The sequence below is a fragment of the Benincasa hispida genome, chromosome 8 (assembly GCF_027475165.1).
Source record: "Benincasa hispida cultivar pf3 chromosome 8, pf3_genome.v1.1, whole genome shotgun sequence".
NCBI lineage: Eukaryota > Viridiplantae > Streptophyta > Magnoliopsida > Cucurbitales > Cucurbitaceae > Benincasa > Benincasa hispida.
In genome coordinates this window covers 58,154,111-58,169,658 of record NC_143485.1, presented here as the reverse complement: position 1 = coordinate 58,169,658, position 15,548 = coordinate 58,154,111, and the positions used below count along the sequence as shown (strand labels likewise).

General features: G+C 34.6%; 1 protein-coding gene and 1 long non-coding RNA gene across 3 annotated transcripts; both read left to right on the top strand.

The window, feature by feature from the left end:
* Positions 1-240: 240 nt before the first annotated feature.
* On the top strand, positions 241-3,391 carry LOC120082544 (LisH and RanBPM domains containing protein). Of its 2 annotated transcripts, none has more exons than XM_039037755.2 (7): positions 241-401; positions 675-790; positions 1,021-1,180; positions 1,292-1,398; positions 2,196-2,327; positions 2,514-2,670; positions 3,030-3,391. In XM_039037755.2, exons 2-7 carry the CDS (start codon positions 740-742, stop codon positions 3,149-3,151), a joined length of 729 nt encoding a protein of 242 aa, XP_038893683.1. In that variant the 5' UTR covers positions 241-401; positions 675-739; the 3' UTR covers positions 3,152-3,391. The 2 variants fall into 2 exon arrangements, with proteins under 2 accessions (XP_038893683.1, XP_038893684.1); XM_039037756.2 differs by having other exon boundaries at positions 288-452.
* A 598-nt stretch (positions 3,392-3,989) lies between these two features.
* LOC150034732 (uncharacterized) lies at positions 3,990-6,494 on the top strand. Its single transcript, XR_016531278.1, has 2 exons — positions 3,990-4,814; positions 6,124-6,494. It is a non-coding gene; the product is annotated as an uncharacterized LOC150034732 (long non-coding RNA).
* Positions 6,495-15,548: the final 9,054 nt, after the last annotated feature.

Sequence of the window (15,548 nt, the reverse complement as noted above, 5' to 3'; positions counted from 1 at the left end):
GGGAGATTTGAACCACAGTCCTCGTAGTTATTAATTTACTCTCATGTGTCAATTGAGTTATGTTTGTTTAGACCTCTCACTATTCTGATTTGATGTGTCCTTAATTTGTCTAGTTTTCTATCCTTATGTTGTATTTAAAAAATAATAATAAAATAAGGAAACTAAAATCAATTGGGCCTGGTTGAGTTGAGCGGCCCAGAGACTTCAAACTTAGAAAAGGACCCGAATAAGACTCGTTAAGCCCAAAACCCGGATCCATTAACTCGAAGAATTTCATTTCAACTCCCGACTGCCAGCGATGAGGGATCGCCGGAACGCCATTTATTACTTCGATACAAAGAATTGCAATCCACTCCGAGCAGCAAAGAATCTTGATTCATAGGATACCTTATCCTTCGAAGGTATAATTTCTCGGTGATTTTTCTGGAAAATATGAGTTTGTCCGATTTGTTGTAAGTTTCCCACTGGTCTTTATCTTTCGGCTCTCTAAATTTAGTAGAATTAGTCTCTAATTCATTAACCAGATTTGTTCTCTGTCTTTCTACTTTTGTTGTTAGTCCGAAATTGGGAGCTTCAGATGTAGTATTTAAAGTAACCTTTAAATTTTCTCTTTATCTTCTGTTTATGATATTATCGGATTATGATCACACTTTTCTTTTGTTTTTTAATCTCAGATTTCTTCTAGGTGAGTTTGCGGATTTGTTAGTGTATAGTCGATGGGTTTGAAGGCGGTGTACTGATGTCATTGTTCTGGATTGTGATTCGTCAATTTGCAGAGAACGAAGCGATGGTATATGACTTCAAATTCATATAGTTCACATTCTTGATTGCGTTCTTGATTGCATAATCAAACAACAGCCTTACTGATTCTAGTTTAGTCATTAGTGTTCTTTTAAGAAAGAGAATTTTAAGTTCACCACTGAAAATAGCTTTGAGTATTAGAGTTAAGAGGTTTTTCCGTCAAGATTCTTTCTGCAAAATTGGTCTATAGTTTCCTATAATATGCTTCTACTTACGCAGGCCACATCAAAGAAAGTCATTACAAGGGAAGAGTGGGAGAAGAAGCTTAATGACGTAAAGATTAGGAAAGAAGACATGAATAAGTTGGTAATGAATTTCCTCGTCACTGAAGGTTATGTTGATGCAGCTGAGAAATTCCGGATGGAATCTGGAGCTGAGCGTATCCATTAGTTAATTTAGTTCTTAAGGTTTTAATTCCACACCCCCTATTTTCGTTTATGTGGTGTTCTATATATTTTTCCATTATTTGCTTCTCCTTATGGATATATAGCAGAAATAGATCTTGCAACCATAACAGATAGAATGGCCGTTAAGAAGGCAGTACAATGCGGCAATGTTGAGGATGCAATTGAGAAAGTGAATGATTTAAATCCTGAGGTTTGATTCTTGAATTAAAAACTTCATCTGGTACTTGGATTATATGAGTTTCAAGATCTTAAGAAATAATTGTGTTGGAAAGTTATATTTTGAACCTTTAATTATTATGTTCTCTTCGAGCACTTGCTGTGATCATGAAAATGTGAAACCAAATGTTTATTCATTAAACTGCTGTTGGCTTTCCATGATCAATATCTTCTTGAATTGTAAGAAGATTATACACTTGGAATTTTGAGTGCTGACGACATGTTATAGACCAACTTAGATCCTTTTAAGAGGTTATGTTATAGACCAGCTACCAATCAAAGTTCTTCACATAATTACTACCTTGCGTGCCTTTGGAATTTTCATATTCATTGAACTAAAATATGGTGTGTACTTGAGATCTTAGACAGTTAGCCATTTCCTTTAGCAACACATGGTATTTTGCTTGATGAGTGCACAAATTTGATTGGTCCATTTGGGAATGGTCAATGGAGCTTTTTCTTTTCCCTCCTTTCGGAGGATCTGATTCCACTCCAGTTTTGATTTGAGCTTAAGTGATCTATTGACTCTTATAAATATGTATAGAATGGGAAGTTGGATTCCCAATCATCTTACTGAAGAATTGTTTATCTTTTATAGAAGAGAAAATATAGTATACATGACACAACTGAATAAATGTCATTCATTGCAATCATGCCAGCTTTCTGATTAAGTTTCATATAGTAACTGGAAAATAGTTGGAATTTGTTTGATGTTCTCTCTCCAGTTGTAGTTATGTTATCTAAGCATTTAAAACGTACTCTCTCTTGCAGATATTGGATACAAATCCCCAATTGTTTTTCCATCTTCAACAGCAAAGGTTGATAGAACTAATTCGTAATGGAAAAGTAGAAGAAGCTCTTGAATTTGCTCAGGAGGAGCTTGCACCAAGGGGAGAAGAAAATGTACTTTACGTGGCTCTCTCTTTCCGCCTGTCTATCATCATATTGTTAGCTTATGGTAGATCATTAAATTGATTATGATTCTAAGTAGTTCTACTTGTTGACGTTGAAATGTCATATGAACCCTTAAACTATGAATTCCCCTTCCCCTTCACCTGCTCTCCAAACTAACCCTTGTACTCCTATCAGGAAAGCTTCTTGGAAGAGTTGGAGAGAACAGTTGCTTTACTTGCTTTTGAAGATGTTTCCAACTGTCCCGTGCGAGACCTTCTGGACATCTCTCAGCGCTTGAAGACAGCAAGTGAAGTTAATGCAGCCATCTTAACAAGTCAGAGTCATGAAAAAGGTTAAGATCTTTGCCACCTTTTGCATTGAAGTAGTCTCTTTCCTCGAGAAATGCTGTTATATGTCTGCCACGTCCAAAGACACCATGGCAATGAAAGTTGGACTGTTGGTTAATATTTTATCTAGAACAGAGTGCATAATTCTTTAGGGAAATCTAGTGGTTTTGATCTCACTCCTAGGAGAAACAAGACAATATTTTGGAGTAAGCAGGTGCATCAAGGTAGATTAAAAGAAGTCAAGAACAGTTATTCAATTTTAACCATATATTTCTGACCTGCAACCTGATTTAGTATAGTAATGGTTAACGAATTATGATTTTGTGTCATTTAATAACATTTATCATTTTGCGTCGTTTTACAGATCCAAAACTGCCAAGCTTGTTGAAGATGTTAATGTGGGCACAGGACCAACTTGATGAGAAAGCCGCTTATCCTCGAATAAATGATTTATCCACGGCTATGCTTGAAGATCCTCCTGTTTGAGATGTGTCGATCGTACAAAAAATGGCTCCGCGTATTTGATTGATGCCTCGTGGAAGGCAAAAAAAAAAAGTGTAGGTTCTGCCTAGAAATGATCATTTGTAGTTTCCTTGGTTACTTTACTGGCTGTGAAATGGAATGGCGGTTGTATACAAGAGATTGTCAAACTTTTTTACTCTTCCAAATGTTTGAATTGTGTGAGATATTTGCATACTTTTAGTTTGATATATTCTTTCCCTCCCAGCTTTCTCGCCTTAATTAGGATAAATGAGTATTTTTATGTGGGAATTAAAACTTCATAAATAATCCCTATTGTTTGATAAAAATAGTCTTTACAGTAGAGATTATTTATGAAAATTTTATCAAGATAATTTTATCAAACTATAAACACTAAATTTTAATTATGAGTTATAGAAATTAATATTCTAACTTTCTTCAAATTACCTGAGTAATTTTCAAATTAACCTTAAAAATGTTGGCCTAATTTATAAAATATATGTTGACTTATTCATACTTGATCCAATATATTGTGACTTATTCATACTTGATTCAAGGTGTTGTTCATGTGCATCAATATGGTAAGGAATTTCTCCTCCCTATTAAAAATGTAATATTGTGAGTCACTTTAGTTGAATTGTTTAAGCCTCATACAAAAACGAAAGGATTACTAAACGAACATTGGTTTTTTTAATCAAAAGCAAAAGTAAGATGAAAGGGTAGAATTACACCCAAAATCCTTTCCAATTAGGCAGTGAAATGAAAACCAAGTCGCCGTTTTGCGAGCAAGGGCAAATTCTGGCGACTTTCTAAAACTCTATCCTATTAGATAGAATCATAGAACATAATGAGAAGTAGGGAAAAAAACAATAAAAAAAAAAAAAAAAAAAAAAAGAGAAGGAAATAAATATGTACAAGCAATCAGCCAATCACTCAGATTTCACCCAAAGAACATAAACCCACATGGAGGAATTGTAAACATTGGCAGAGTTCTGAAGTTCATATTTGAATGCATCAATATTATCCTCCCTGATTTTGCTGTGACCATCATCAAAGTTAAGAGCATAGCTACTTGGATCGTACTGAAACTTGAGTTGTCGCTTGCTTCCATTCTTGATAGCCTTCTTTAAAGCCGCCTTCACCTTCCAGAACAAGCTCCTGCATTGTTTTTTACCATACGCATTCATTCTCTCCAAGCTTCTACTGCCTTCCAGTTTCATCGCACCTGCCCACAACCTATTTGATAAAATCCCCAAAGAAATGCTCGCAAATTTTCTCGACTGCTAATTAGCTAGACCAACATAGGAAATTAAAGGGTGTCATAAATAAGAAGAAACACTCCCTTATGCTGCTTGGATCCGAGGAGAGGATGCTGCTGCATTTATATGTACGTGTTTTGAGTAAAAATGGGTTGCAGTTTTGAAGAGAGTGGCAAGAGTAGAGTGCAAGCTTGTATGTGGGGTTGAGGGGAAGGATGGAGAATTTAGGTTGAAAGAGTGCTGCACATTGGAAGCCTCAAATTCTATCTATCATCAAGAAGGGAGAGGTGGGAAAAAAGAGGGCATGGTTGGCGCAGGGGGGCAGTGGGCAGAGAGCCTCTCAAATGTCGTATCACTATCAGAATTTGTTGCTGGCTGCTGCTGCTGCTATAAAGCACCTCTTTGAAACGGTAATTTCTAAGCCATTATAATAGGAAACCATATTTTTCTTTTTAATTGCCATTTCAGAATCCTAACTATCTACACCGATTCCTTAGACTTCAATTCAAGACTTTTTTTTTTTTAGGTTTTTTCCCCTCCAAAAATAAAGAAAATGTACATTTAACTAAAAATCTCCTAGGAATTACCGTTTCTTATAATACACTCATTTTTGCCAATTACATACTTAGCCATTCAAACTAAACTACACTAATTTAGATTTCTAATATTCATCTTATAACCAAAAAACTTCTTTTCCCCTCTTACATTATTGTCCGGCACTGTTTTAGGTACGAAAAAATAATCATTATACATCTTTTCTTTTCTATCTAACTCTTAAATTATTTGAGACTCGCATATACGTATTAGAGTACCTTGAATCTGTTATCTGATGTTCCAAATGATCAATCACAAATTTAGAGAGGTACCATATATAAATCTTGTTCCTCTATTGGTTACTATAATAAACTGCTCCAAGCACGGTTTAGATCTGTTTTATCTTATTTTCTCCTATACTAATAAACTGTTTATTTACATTTTCTTTGATTGTCAACTTAACAAATATAACTCAAATAAATATAGGTGGAGAGATTTAAAATTAAGTAGTAAATATAAGCTTTGTTTATAAAATTAAAAGGAGTAGATCTCAAGTTCCTATAGTTCTGATCTCTTGATCAAGTTGAAGAAGAATCTATCATCTTCTTAAATGATTAATAAACTCCTCTCCTGATATTTAGTTAGATTCCTTTTTATATCTGAAAAGATTATTGAAGACTTCTGATTATATAACAAACTAAACAGAATCGTACCTTCTTTTTTCTTATAAATTTGCTACCATGTGTGCATTTATTAGGGAGAATGAGAAACAGTTGAAATGAGGTATTAATAGTGGGTGGCAACATTCCCAATCTTAATTTCTATTTTGGCATCCCGAAGTGGGAGTGGTAGTTCATATAGAATTGAATAAGGCTGAGGGGTTAGATTTTACTGTCCCTACAGACAAGAGCTAGCAGCAATAAATGAGCAAGGGTGACTCCTCATTCATCTATCAGTTTCAAAACAATTTCTTTGTTTTTTCTTTTCCTCTTTCAGTCCTTACTATTTTGTCTCTAACTAAAGGCAATAGGAACCACTGGAATTCGATTAGATAGCTTTGTGGGGGCTTTTCTGTCATACCCTTTTCTCCTTCTTTTCTTCTCGTCTTCTTCACCTTTCTAACTCATCACTTCGCTCTTTCCTTTTTCTGTGCTTCATTATCAAGCTCTATCTTTTGCTTGGCAGCTGATGAGGATAATGCAACCAAACTTCCACTTTAGCTAAGTAGAAGATCATGGAAAATACAAATGAGGGACAATTTCGTTAGTATGAGAAAGGCTTTCTAGGGGACCCAAAAGCAAAATCATCAAAACTTGTGTTCATAGTTGCCAAGTTGAAGTGTGGACAATATCCATTGTAAACATATGTAGATATTTTTTTTGTCCTAACATTAGTATCAAAGCATGCCCTAAACTTAAATGTGTCAGTTAAAAAATCTGTGTTGAACAATATGTGGTGAGCTTCAATGATTTAGTCATGAAGAGATTTGTACTTAAGCTTTATCGGATTATGTATATATATGTATATATGTATATACGTATATACATTCAATTTCTTATCTCCTTGGTTAAAATTTGCTTGAGATCAATCACAGAGCTCTTCTGGAATAGAGATCAACTTTTCATTCATTGTGTATTTAGTAAATTAAAATAAAAAACAAACACTTGAGACTTATTGGATCATGGGTCTTATGTCAATAACGAGTGGCCCAATTCGAAGGCCCATTTATTTCTACTGGATAAAGGACATCATATGGACCATTCACAGGTTTTAGAATGATTTTGGACCAATTGGACCATTTGTAGGTTGTCTAATAGAAGAGACTATGCTATATCTATTAAAAAGTCGACCAATCCAATGTTAGATCATGTCATGAGTTTAAGTAATCTTACAAGAATGATAATTTATTATAAAAATTAAATAAATAGCCGAAAACCACACACACATATATATAAGAGGCATCATTGATAACGATTTTGGTCCCACTTGATAACGCTTCATTTTTAGGTTTTTTTTTTTCTTTGAAGACAAAAGGCAAACACACCAAACAACCGAACCTCCTAAAACTTCAAATCAAACAATGAGGGGAAGAAAACATTTGGAAAAAAAAAAAAACAGCTTTCCTTATCAAAGAATATTCTTGAGAGGAAGTCAAATCTACAATAGAATGAGCAAGATTAGGTGCGGTAAACATTATATCTTTTGGATTAATTATCCCACTCTTGTGTGAATCTAATAGAATACTAATCAACTAGAAACAACAATAATAATCAAGTAAGGGCTTGAGGAATTTTAACGTGGAAACTCCCCTTAATGTGAGGAGTAAAAAAACCCTGGACCAAAGTCAAAATACCACTATAATCAATAATGGGTTATAACGAGTTCTCCCTAGGCACAAAGAGGCATGCGCAAAATATATCTCAAGATTAACAATCTCGACAACAAATAGAGAAGAAAAAAATTAGAAACGTCTCACTTGAAGTGACAACCAACTACCTACTGTATCTGACTGTAAGTAGCTCCAAATGAAATCTCTACTATCCAGATTGAAGACCCTCGGTCAAAATTTCAGCTCGACCGAATCACGAATTGATCCCCAAATGACTGAAAAATGTTGTTGGTCAAATTGGAGTTCTTTTCTAATTTTTTCTACTGCGTTCACGCTTTCCTCGATATGCATGCATTTTCCACCAAACGGCTGCTAAACAAAACCTAATATGGCTATAGTGGGCCTTAATTGTGGGCATTTCATTAATTGAAGTGAAATAAACCCAACAGATTGTTCACCCATCGAGGGATGTGACAAAAATGTATAATATTGACAATGTTCCCAACGAAAAAATATCTTCAATGAGAATGTCAATCTCAACTAAAGAAACCTATTTCCTATTGAAAAGGTTGACTTCTTCTAATGCATCAAATTCAGCTTCATTAGGAACCAATTTTTTGGGTATAGTTCTCACCTGTCTTACATTTTTAGTACAATTTAAAAAAAAAAAAAAAAATTAAAACTTTCTTTTATAGTTTTCAAAACTTGACATAGTTTTTAAAACATTGGTAAAAAAATTAATAACTAACCAAAAAACTTATAAATGGAAGTAGTATTTATATAAGCTTAGATTTAAAAAGGCAAAGACAAAAAATTAAATGGTTATTAAACGCACATTCATTTTTAATTCCCCAGGTTAAATTTTAAGCTTATTTACTTACTACTTCTTTAGTATAATTTTTATCTCTCTTAAGAAATGTTTAAATTTTTAGTCAAATTCAAGCAACAAAAACAAATGTTTTAAAATTAACAAAAAGTATTTTTCAAAAACAATATATTTTCTTTAATTTCACTAAAAATTGAAGTGTTTGTTTTATAAAGATGAAAGCATTATAAAGAAAATGTGGGAATGAACATGATCTTAGGCTAGAGTATTTGAAATTATAGTAACATAACATACTGCGGAACACCCACTACATATTGTAGCATATATTATTCAATTCATAAAGTGGCAATCAATTAAAGTTGATAAGAGCCAAAAACAAATGATTTGAAATGCTTGGAATTAATAATAGAAAAAAAGAGAGGGCCCTTTCTAAAATTACTTAATATCCATTTGGTACTCACTTTGTGATGCAACCAACCAAAGAAAGAGCTTCCAAGCTTTGAAAATTTTGAGAGTTTTTGTGTGCTTTCACGTGGGTTGGCTGCTCTTTGTTCCCTCTAAAGTCACAGCTTTCCTTTAAATATTATGCCTTCTTCATCCACATTCATATAGCCCCTTTTTTTTCATACTTTTTGTTTTTTCAATTTTAAGTTTCACATATATATATACATTTTGTGAGTCGAATGAGTTATTAATTGATTGGGATGAGATTGTTTAGGATCGTAATGTAGGAAGTCAAGACATCTTTCTATTATTTGATGATATTATTGAGTAAGAAAAGTTCGTTTGTTGATTGAAAATTTCGTATGCTTTATAGATAGAAAAAACATTGAAAGAAAATGTTACAAAACTTCGTAGTTTTTTGTTTCTTTTTAATTCTAAAAAGAGAGAAAAGCAAACAATTATCTTTTAATATGGATGTATATAGAGATTTAGATGTGAGTGATGTAAAAAATTTAAGACCAAATTGAATAGTTCAATTCATAAGCAATTCAACCTCCTACTTTTACTAAATGAAAAGCATATAATAATGGGATCCGAGGAGAAATCAAAATAAGGATAAAAAAAAAGATCGTAATTTGAATTTCATTTTAGTTTAGTCTATATAATTTTGAATGTCTAATTTTAATTCATATTTTAATAAATTTTAAAATTAATCTTCGCAATTAATTTGTAGTTGACTTTTTTCAAAATAAATTAGTCTTTATTAATACACTTTTAATTTGTGAAAATATATTCATATAGTGATTGTTCATTCTTATTATTTAACCAACATGATGAAAATTAAATTTTCAAATAAGTTTTTATCATTTAAGGATCTAATTTCTACAATTATCATAAGTACGAGAGTCTAATTTTTAACACTTGTATAAGTTCAATTACTCAATTTATCGTTAAAAGTTAAAAGGTGTGATTATAACTACTACCGATGATTTTTACAATTTGTTAAAATAAATATAAGATTTTTTTTTCCTTCTTCTTTCTCAATAAACATAACTCGATAAAGTAATAACGTAGAGGCGTGTTTAGGGTATGAGAAAAGAAAATGAGAATGTTTAGTTAGATTCCATAATTTGCCATTGTCTATGTATATGTTCGTACGGATTTTCCAACCCATTTTCTTTTGGATTTTATGGGTTATTCTTTTTAGGTACTTTTTTCTATTTGACTCATCATCATCATATGCTTCTTTCTTGCCTCCCTCTCAACTATTCTCTTACAAAATTAACAATCAAAAACACCTTTCAAATATTTTGTACCCTTTTTTGTTGTTAAATTCTATCCAAAGCCAAAAACAATTGTTTGTATTAAAAACTCATTATACGTTACTAATAGGTATGGTCTATAATAATGTTTAATTTGTAAAGTTGTATTATTGAGCTAAACAAAGTGTCAATTCTTTATATAAAAATAATAATAAAAGAAAGAAAGAAAGAAAACAAAGTGTCGATTCTAATTTTCCACCGCTCCTTTTTAATTATTCTTAAAAAAGGAAAAGGATTTACAAGTTAAAATTAAAAGTTAATAAGATAGATGGTGTTGGTACATATAATATATTGGAAAAACACCTTTTTATTTGTAAATTTTAGAATTAGCTAGTCTTGGTATATATAGTATATTGGAAAAATAAATTTTTATCTATACATTTTAAATTTAGTTCCCATTTAATTTACTTTTTATCTCTGAGTTTTGATTTTAATTTATATTTGGTTTTTAGGTTTAGTTGAAGATGAAGAGTTTTTTTGAGTTTTTGAGAGTCCTTTGGACTTCTTCTTTTCGGCTTTTTTGTATTGAATGAATAATAATAGCTACATCCTTATTTCTTTTATACACTCATTACCCTAATATGGTTACATAATAATACAAAAGAATAAGAATATCACACATGACATTGTTTGATTGATGGAGAGCAAAACCAATTCTCAACAGAATGGTGGTAACTCACCTTCCTCTTCTTCCACCTTTCCTTTTCTTTTTCATTTTCATTTTCTGCTCTAACATCCCCCGTCAAGTTGGAAGGTACTTCAAGTATTCCCAGTTTGGATCGTAATGTATAGAAGTGTGAGGTGTTGAGTGGTTTGGTGAGGCAATCAGCTAGTTGGTCTGCGGAAGGTATGTATCGAATAGTGATGTTACCTTTTAGAACATGATCCCTGATAAAGTGAAGATTAATTTCTACATGCTTAGTTCTAGAGTGAAACACCGGATTGGCAGCTAAGGCTCCTGCCCCTAGATTATCACACCATATGGTGTGTCGGTTGTTTGACTGTAACCCCATCTCACCTAGTAATTGTTGAAGCCAGAGGACTTCGGATATAGCATGAGCAAGTGCCCTGTATTCAGACTCTATACTCGACCGTGCAACCACCACTTGCTTCCTCAAGGACCATGATACAATGTTATTTCCTACAAAAGTACATTAGGCAGTCACTAATTTCCTGTCATCAAGATTGGATGCCCAATCAGAATTGGAATAGGTAGAGATATTTAGATTTGGGCTTGGTTGAAAGTAGAGTCCATAATGCTTTGTGTCGTTGATGTATCGAAGAACTCTCTTAGCTGCCTGCCAATGGACATTAATTGGAGTTTGAAGAAATTACCTCAGTTGGTTGACAGCCTAGGTGATGTTCGGTCGTGTATGAGTTAAGTACTGAAGGGCACTGATGGTGCTTCGATATATATAAGGTTCAGAGAGGGGCTGTCCATCAGTCTTTGACAATTTCCTACCTTGGACAGTTGGCGAAAGCATTGGTTTCACATCTATCATATGAAGTTTATGTAGTAGTTCATCCACATATTTCGATTGGTTGATCAGTAGGCCAGAGTCTAGATAATGAACTTGTATTCCCAGAAAATATCGAAGTTGACCCAAGTTCTTCAATGCAAACTGTATATCAAGAGTTTCTATAAGTTGCTCTGTTAATTGAGAGTTGTTACCTGTGATAATGACGTCGTCGACATAAACAAGTAAGAATATGACAGAGCCTTTCGTGCGGTAGATGAATAATGAGGTATTTAATCTAGACTGATAGAATCCTCATTTTGTAAGAACAGAACTGAGGGTTGTATTCCAGGCTCGTGGTGCTTGTTTCAGGCCATAGATGGCTTTTTCTAATTTGCAGACATGGTTCGAGTATTGAGAGCTGACATACCCTGGTGGTTGACACATATATACATCCTCAGTTAGTTTTCCATTTAAGAACACATTGTTAAAGTCAAGTTGCCTTAGAGTCCAGCCGTGTGACATAGCAGCACTGATGACTACTCGGATTGTGAAAGACTTCATTACCAGGCTAAATGTCTCGAAGAAGTCGACTCCATGATGTTGATGAAAGCCCTTTGCAATTAGTCGGGTCTTGTATCTCTGTATTGTGTCATCCATGTTCCTCTTGAGTCGAAATAACCATTTGTTCCCAACTATATTTTGAGACCGAGATAGGGGGAACTAGTGTCTAGGTCTTGTTTTTCATGAGAGTCATGTATTCCTCGTCCATCTCTTTTTTCCATTGAGGAGTTGCAAGTGCAGCTATGATTCTTGTGGGCTCTGTTTAGGATCAATCGGTGCTTTTGCTTGTTATCCAGACTTTGGGTTTAAATATGCCAACTTTGGGTCATGTTACCATCAGATGAGTGGGAACAGGTGAGGGGCGGGTGGAGATAGTGGGCTTTGGTAGGGTGGTAGAGGTTGAAGTATGAGTAGGATGTGATATATGTGGTATAATGAGACTGTTATGTAGGTCTGAATTGGTTTGAGGTAGGGGCACCGGTGAGAGATGGGTTGGGCTCACCGTCGGGGAGAGATTTGGGTTGTGGTCAGATACAGATCCTGGTGAGGTTGTCTGGTTTGTGGAGTTTGGAGCATGGTCGGGAGTAAATGTTGGTGTTGGATTTACTTGGAGGAAGGACTGTGATTGAGGCAGGGTATTAAGTATGGGTTGAAGGCTCGAGATTAAGAACTCAGTTATAGGAGTAGTTATGGGAGGGGTTATCACCTGGACGATCGTGTTGGATGATGGAATGTCAACGATCTGGGGTTCTTTATTGTAGTGATCGTTCTGTGCGATGAGCTTGCACCGATTTGTCTGGTTGATGAACTCTCTGCGATCGTTGTGTCTTTGACCTGCGCAATCGTTCTAAACGATGGAGACTGAGCGATCGCGTTATCTTTCGTATAGGCGATCGTTCTAGACGATTGGCGCTGAACGATCGCATTGTCTGTCATCTGGACGATCGTTCTAAACAATGGAGGCTAAACGATCGTGTTGTCAGTCGTCTGGGCAATCATTCTGAATGATGGTAGCTGAGTGATCGTTTTGTCTGTTCTCTGGGCGATTATTATGAGCGATGATGCCTCAGGGATCGTGTTGTCTTTCTTTTGGCTTGTCGTCTGGGCGATCGTGCGTGAACATGGCGGCAACATTGTTGTTGGGGCCAACTGACCCATGATTTCCTCTGGCTTGTCCAACACTCTAAGAGTATTCCTTGTCAAACTGATGATAGCATACCAGGCTTGAGTGATCGTACTTTCCACAAACTTGACGTGTTGGTCTGTTTGAGTTGTTATTTCGACCTCTTCCTCAACCTCGGCCGCCCCCTTGTCCATTGAATGGATTATGACTAGAGTTGTTTCCTTTGGAGCTGTTCTCTTGCTACCTATTCCCATTGAATGAGGGATTGAAATGTGGCTTCCCTCCATTTGTATTCCTATTAAATGTTAACATTGACAGAAGGTTGTTGTGTAAAGGAGCTATGTATTTTGATAGAATTTTGGTGTTCCAATCGTTTTTCATAAGAAAGAAGTTTGGATTGCATATCTAATCAAGAAATACCTGGTTTACCTTGGATGCCTACGACAACAAGGTTGTATTTTTCATCAAGGCCAAGGAGAACTTGTGAGATTAGAGCTCTCGACACAGGGTTGCCTGCCTGCAAGGTTGTCGAAGTGCATCTTCATCAACTTAAGGTACTCACTCATTTTCTAACTACCTTTTCTTGTCTGTTGGAACAACTGCCTTAGGTAGTCTTCTTCAGCTCGAGATTGAACACCAAATAGCTTCTGAATAGCTTGCCATATTTATTTTGCATTCTCGTATCCCATGAGCTGAACTGCTACGTCTAGAGCCATGGAGTTGTACAGCCATCCTAGCAGGAGTTGGTTGATGGCTAGCCATGCTTCATATTAAGGATTCAGTGACCGTTCAACAGATAAGCTGACTCTATCATCACTTATCATTTGAGAGTTGGACGTTGCTTTAGAGGTTTTCTGAATAAACATTGGTGGGCAGAGTATTTGTTCTGAAAGATGTCCTTCGAACTTGTAGCTTCGGAGGATGGGCAACACGAGCGTCTTCCACAGCATGAAGTTCCCGCGTTCTAGCTTTGTGGTGGTGAGCTGATTCAGGAGCTGATTGAAGGATGGTGTGGTGAACTTTACTGGTTCGGCGATGGAGGAATTTTCAGTGAGTGTGGCGTTGGCCATGGGACTTTGATACCAAGTTGAAGATGAAGAGTTTTTTTTTGTTTTTGAGAGTCCTTTGGACTTCTTCTTTTCGACTTTTTTGTATTGAATGAGTAATAATAGCTACATCCCTATTTCTTTTATACACTCATTTTCCTAATATGGTTACATAATAATATAAAAGAATAAGAATATCACACTTGACATTGTTTGATTAGAGGAGAGCAAAACCAATTCTCAATAGAATGGTAGTGACTCACCTTCCTCTTCTTTCACCTTTCCTTTTCCTTTTTCATTTTCATTTTCTGCTCTAACATGTTTCAAAATATTATATTTCTACTTTTGAGTTTTGAGTTCCTTCTCAATTTGATTCTTAGAGCTTCAAGATTTACCTTTTTTTACCTTCATGTTTCATTAAATACTCACTCTCAGATCTTGGTGTTAGTATCTATTGATTAATTTAAAAGATTTAAATTTATTATACTTTTTCTTTATTTTTTATCAACCTTTAAATCAATTGAAAAATTCCCCACCACAATTATTTTTAATTAGTTAACTAAAAGTTAACGGCAAATGCTAAAGTGAATATTTAACTTTAGTACAAATTTGAGAGGTAAAAGTGAAAAATATTGAAACCTAAATGAAAATTAAAATAAAAAAATCAAGGATAAAAATGTAAAATTTTGAAACAAAAAGTACCAAATGAAAATTAAAATCAAAACTCGTGAACAAAATATAACATTTTGAAACCTGGAGACCAAATGAAAACTAAATTCAGAACTTAGAGACCAAAATGATATATTTTTTTCCCTAATAGGTTAAAACATCATTTTGGTTCCTATACTAGAAGTTTTTCAATTTTAGTCTATATACTTTCAAATGTTCAAATTTAAGATTTTTTAAAAGTACATGGACTAAAACATTTGAAAATACAAAGACTAAAATTAAACAAACTTAAAAGTACAAGAACTATAATCTAACCTCCCTAATAACTAAGGGAGTATTCGGTTCATCGACTTTATAAGTCGGTGTTAACACTGTTGAAGTAGGTGTCAACTTTAACCGTGTTTACTATTGGAGTTTGCACATTTATCGAGAAAAACTATATCTTCCTCTCTTTCTTTCTACCCACCTTTAATGTTTCTTAATTCTAGACTAAACAACTATACATTCCAAACACAGAATTACTAATCTAAAATATTAACTTTAGACTTTAGAATCCAACTCACCGTGTTAGACGACCTCTAAAATTATTATTGGAGCATATCTAGGGTGGGCCATAGACAGGGGATTGAATGGGTCCCATGGAAGGCTTTTCGTACACTCAAAGTGAAATGGAGTAAGCCCATAGGTTATAGGGCTGCTCCTTGTAGGGAGCCCAATTTCGTAACAGGTAGGCCTGGCGTGGGCCCATCCTATCAAAAGCAGGGAAATTTTAAATAAATAAATAAATAACGAACTGTCCCTCACTCTCCCTGCACCCAAACAAATATTAA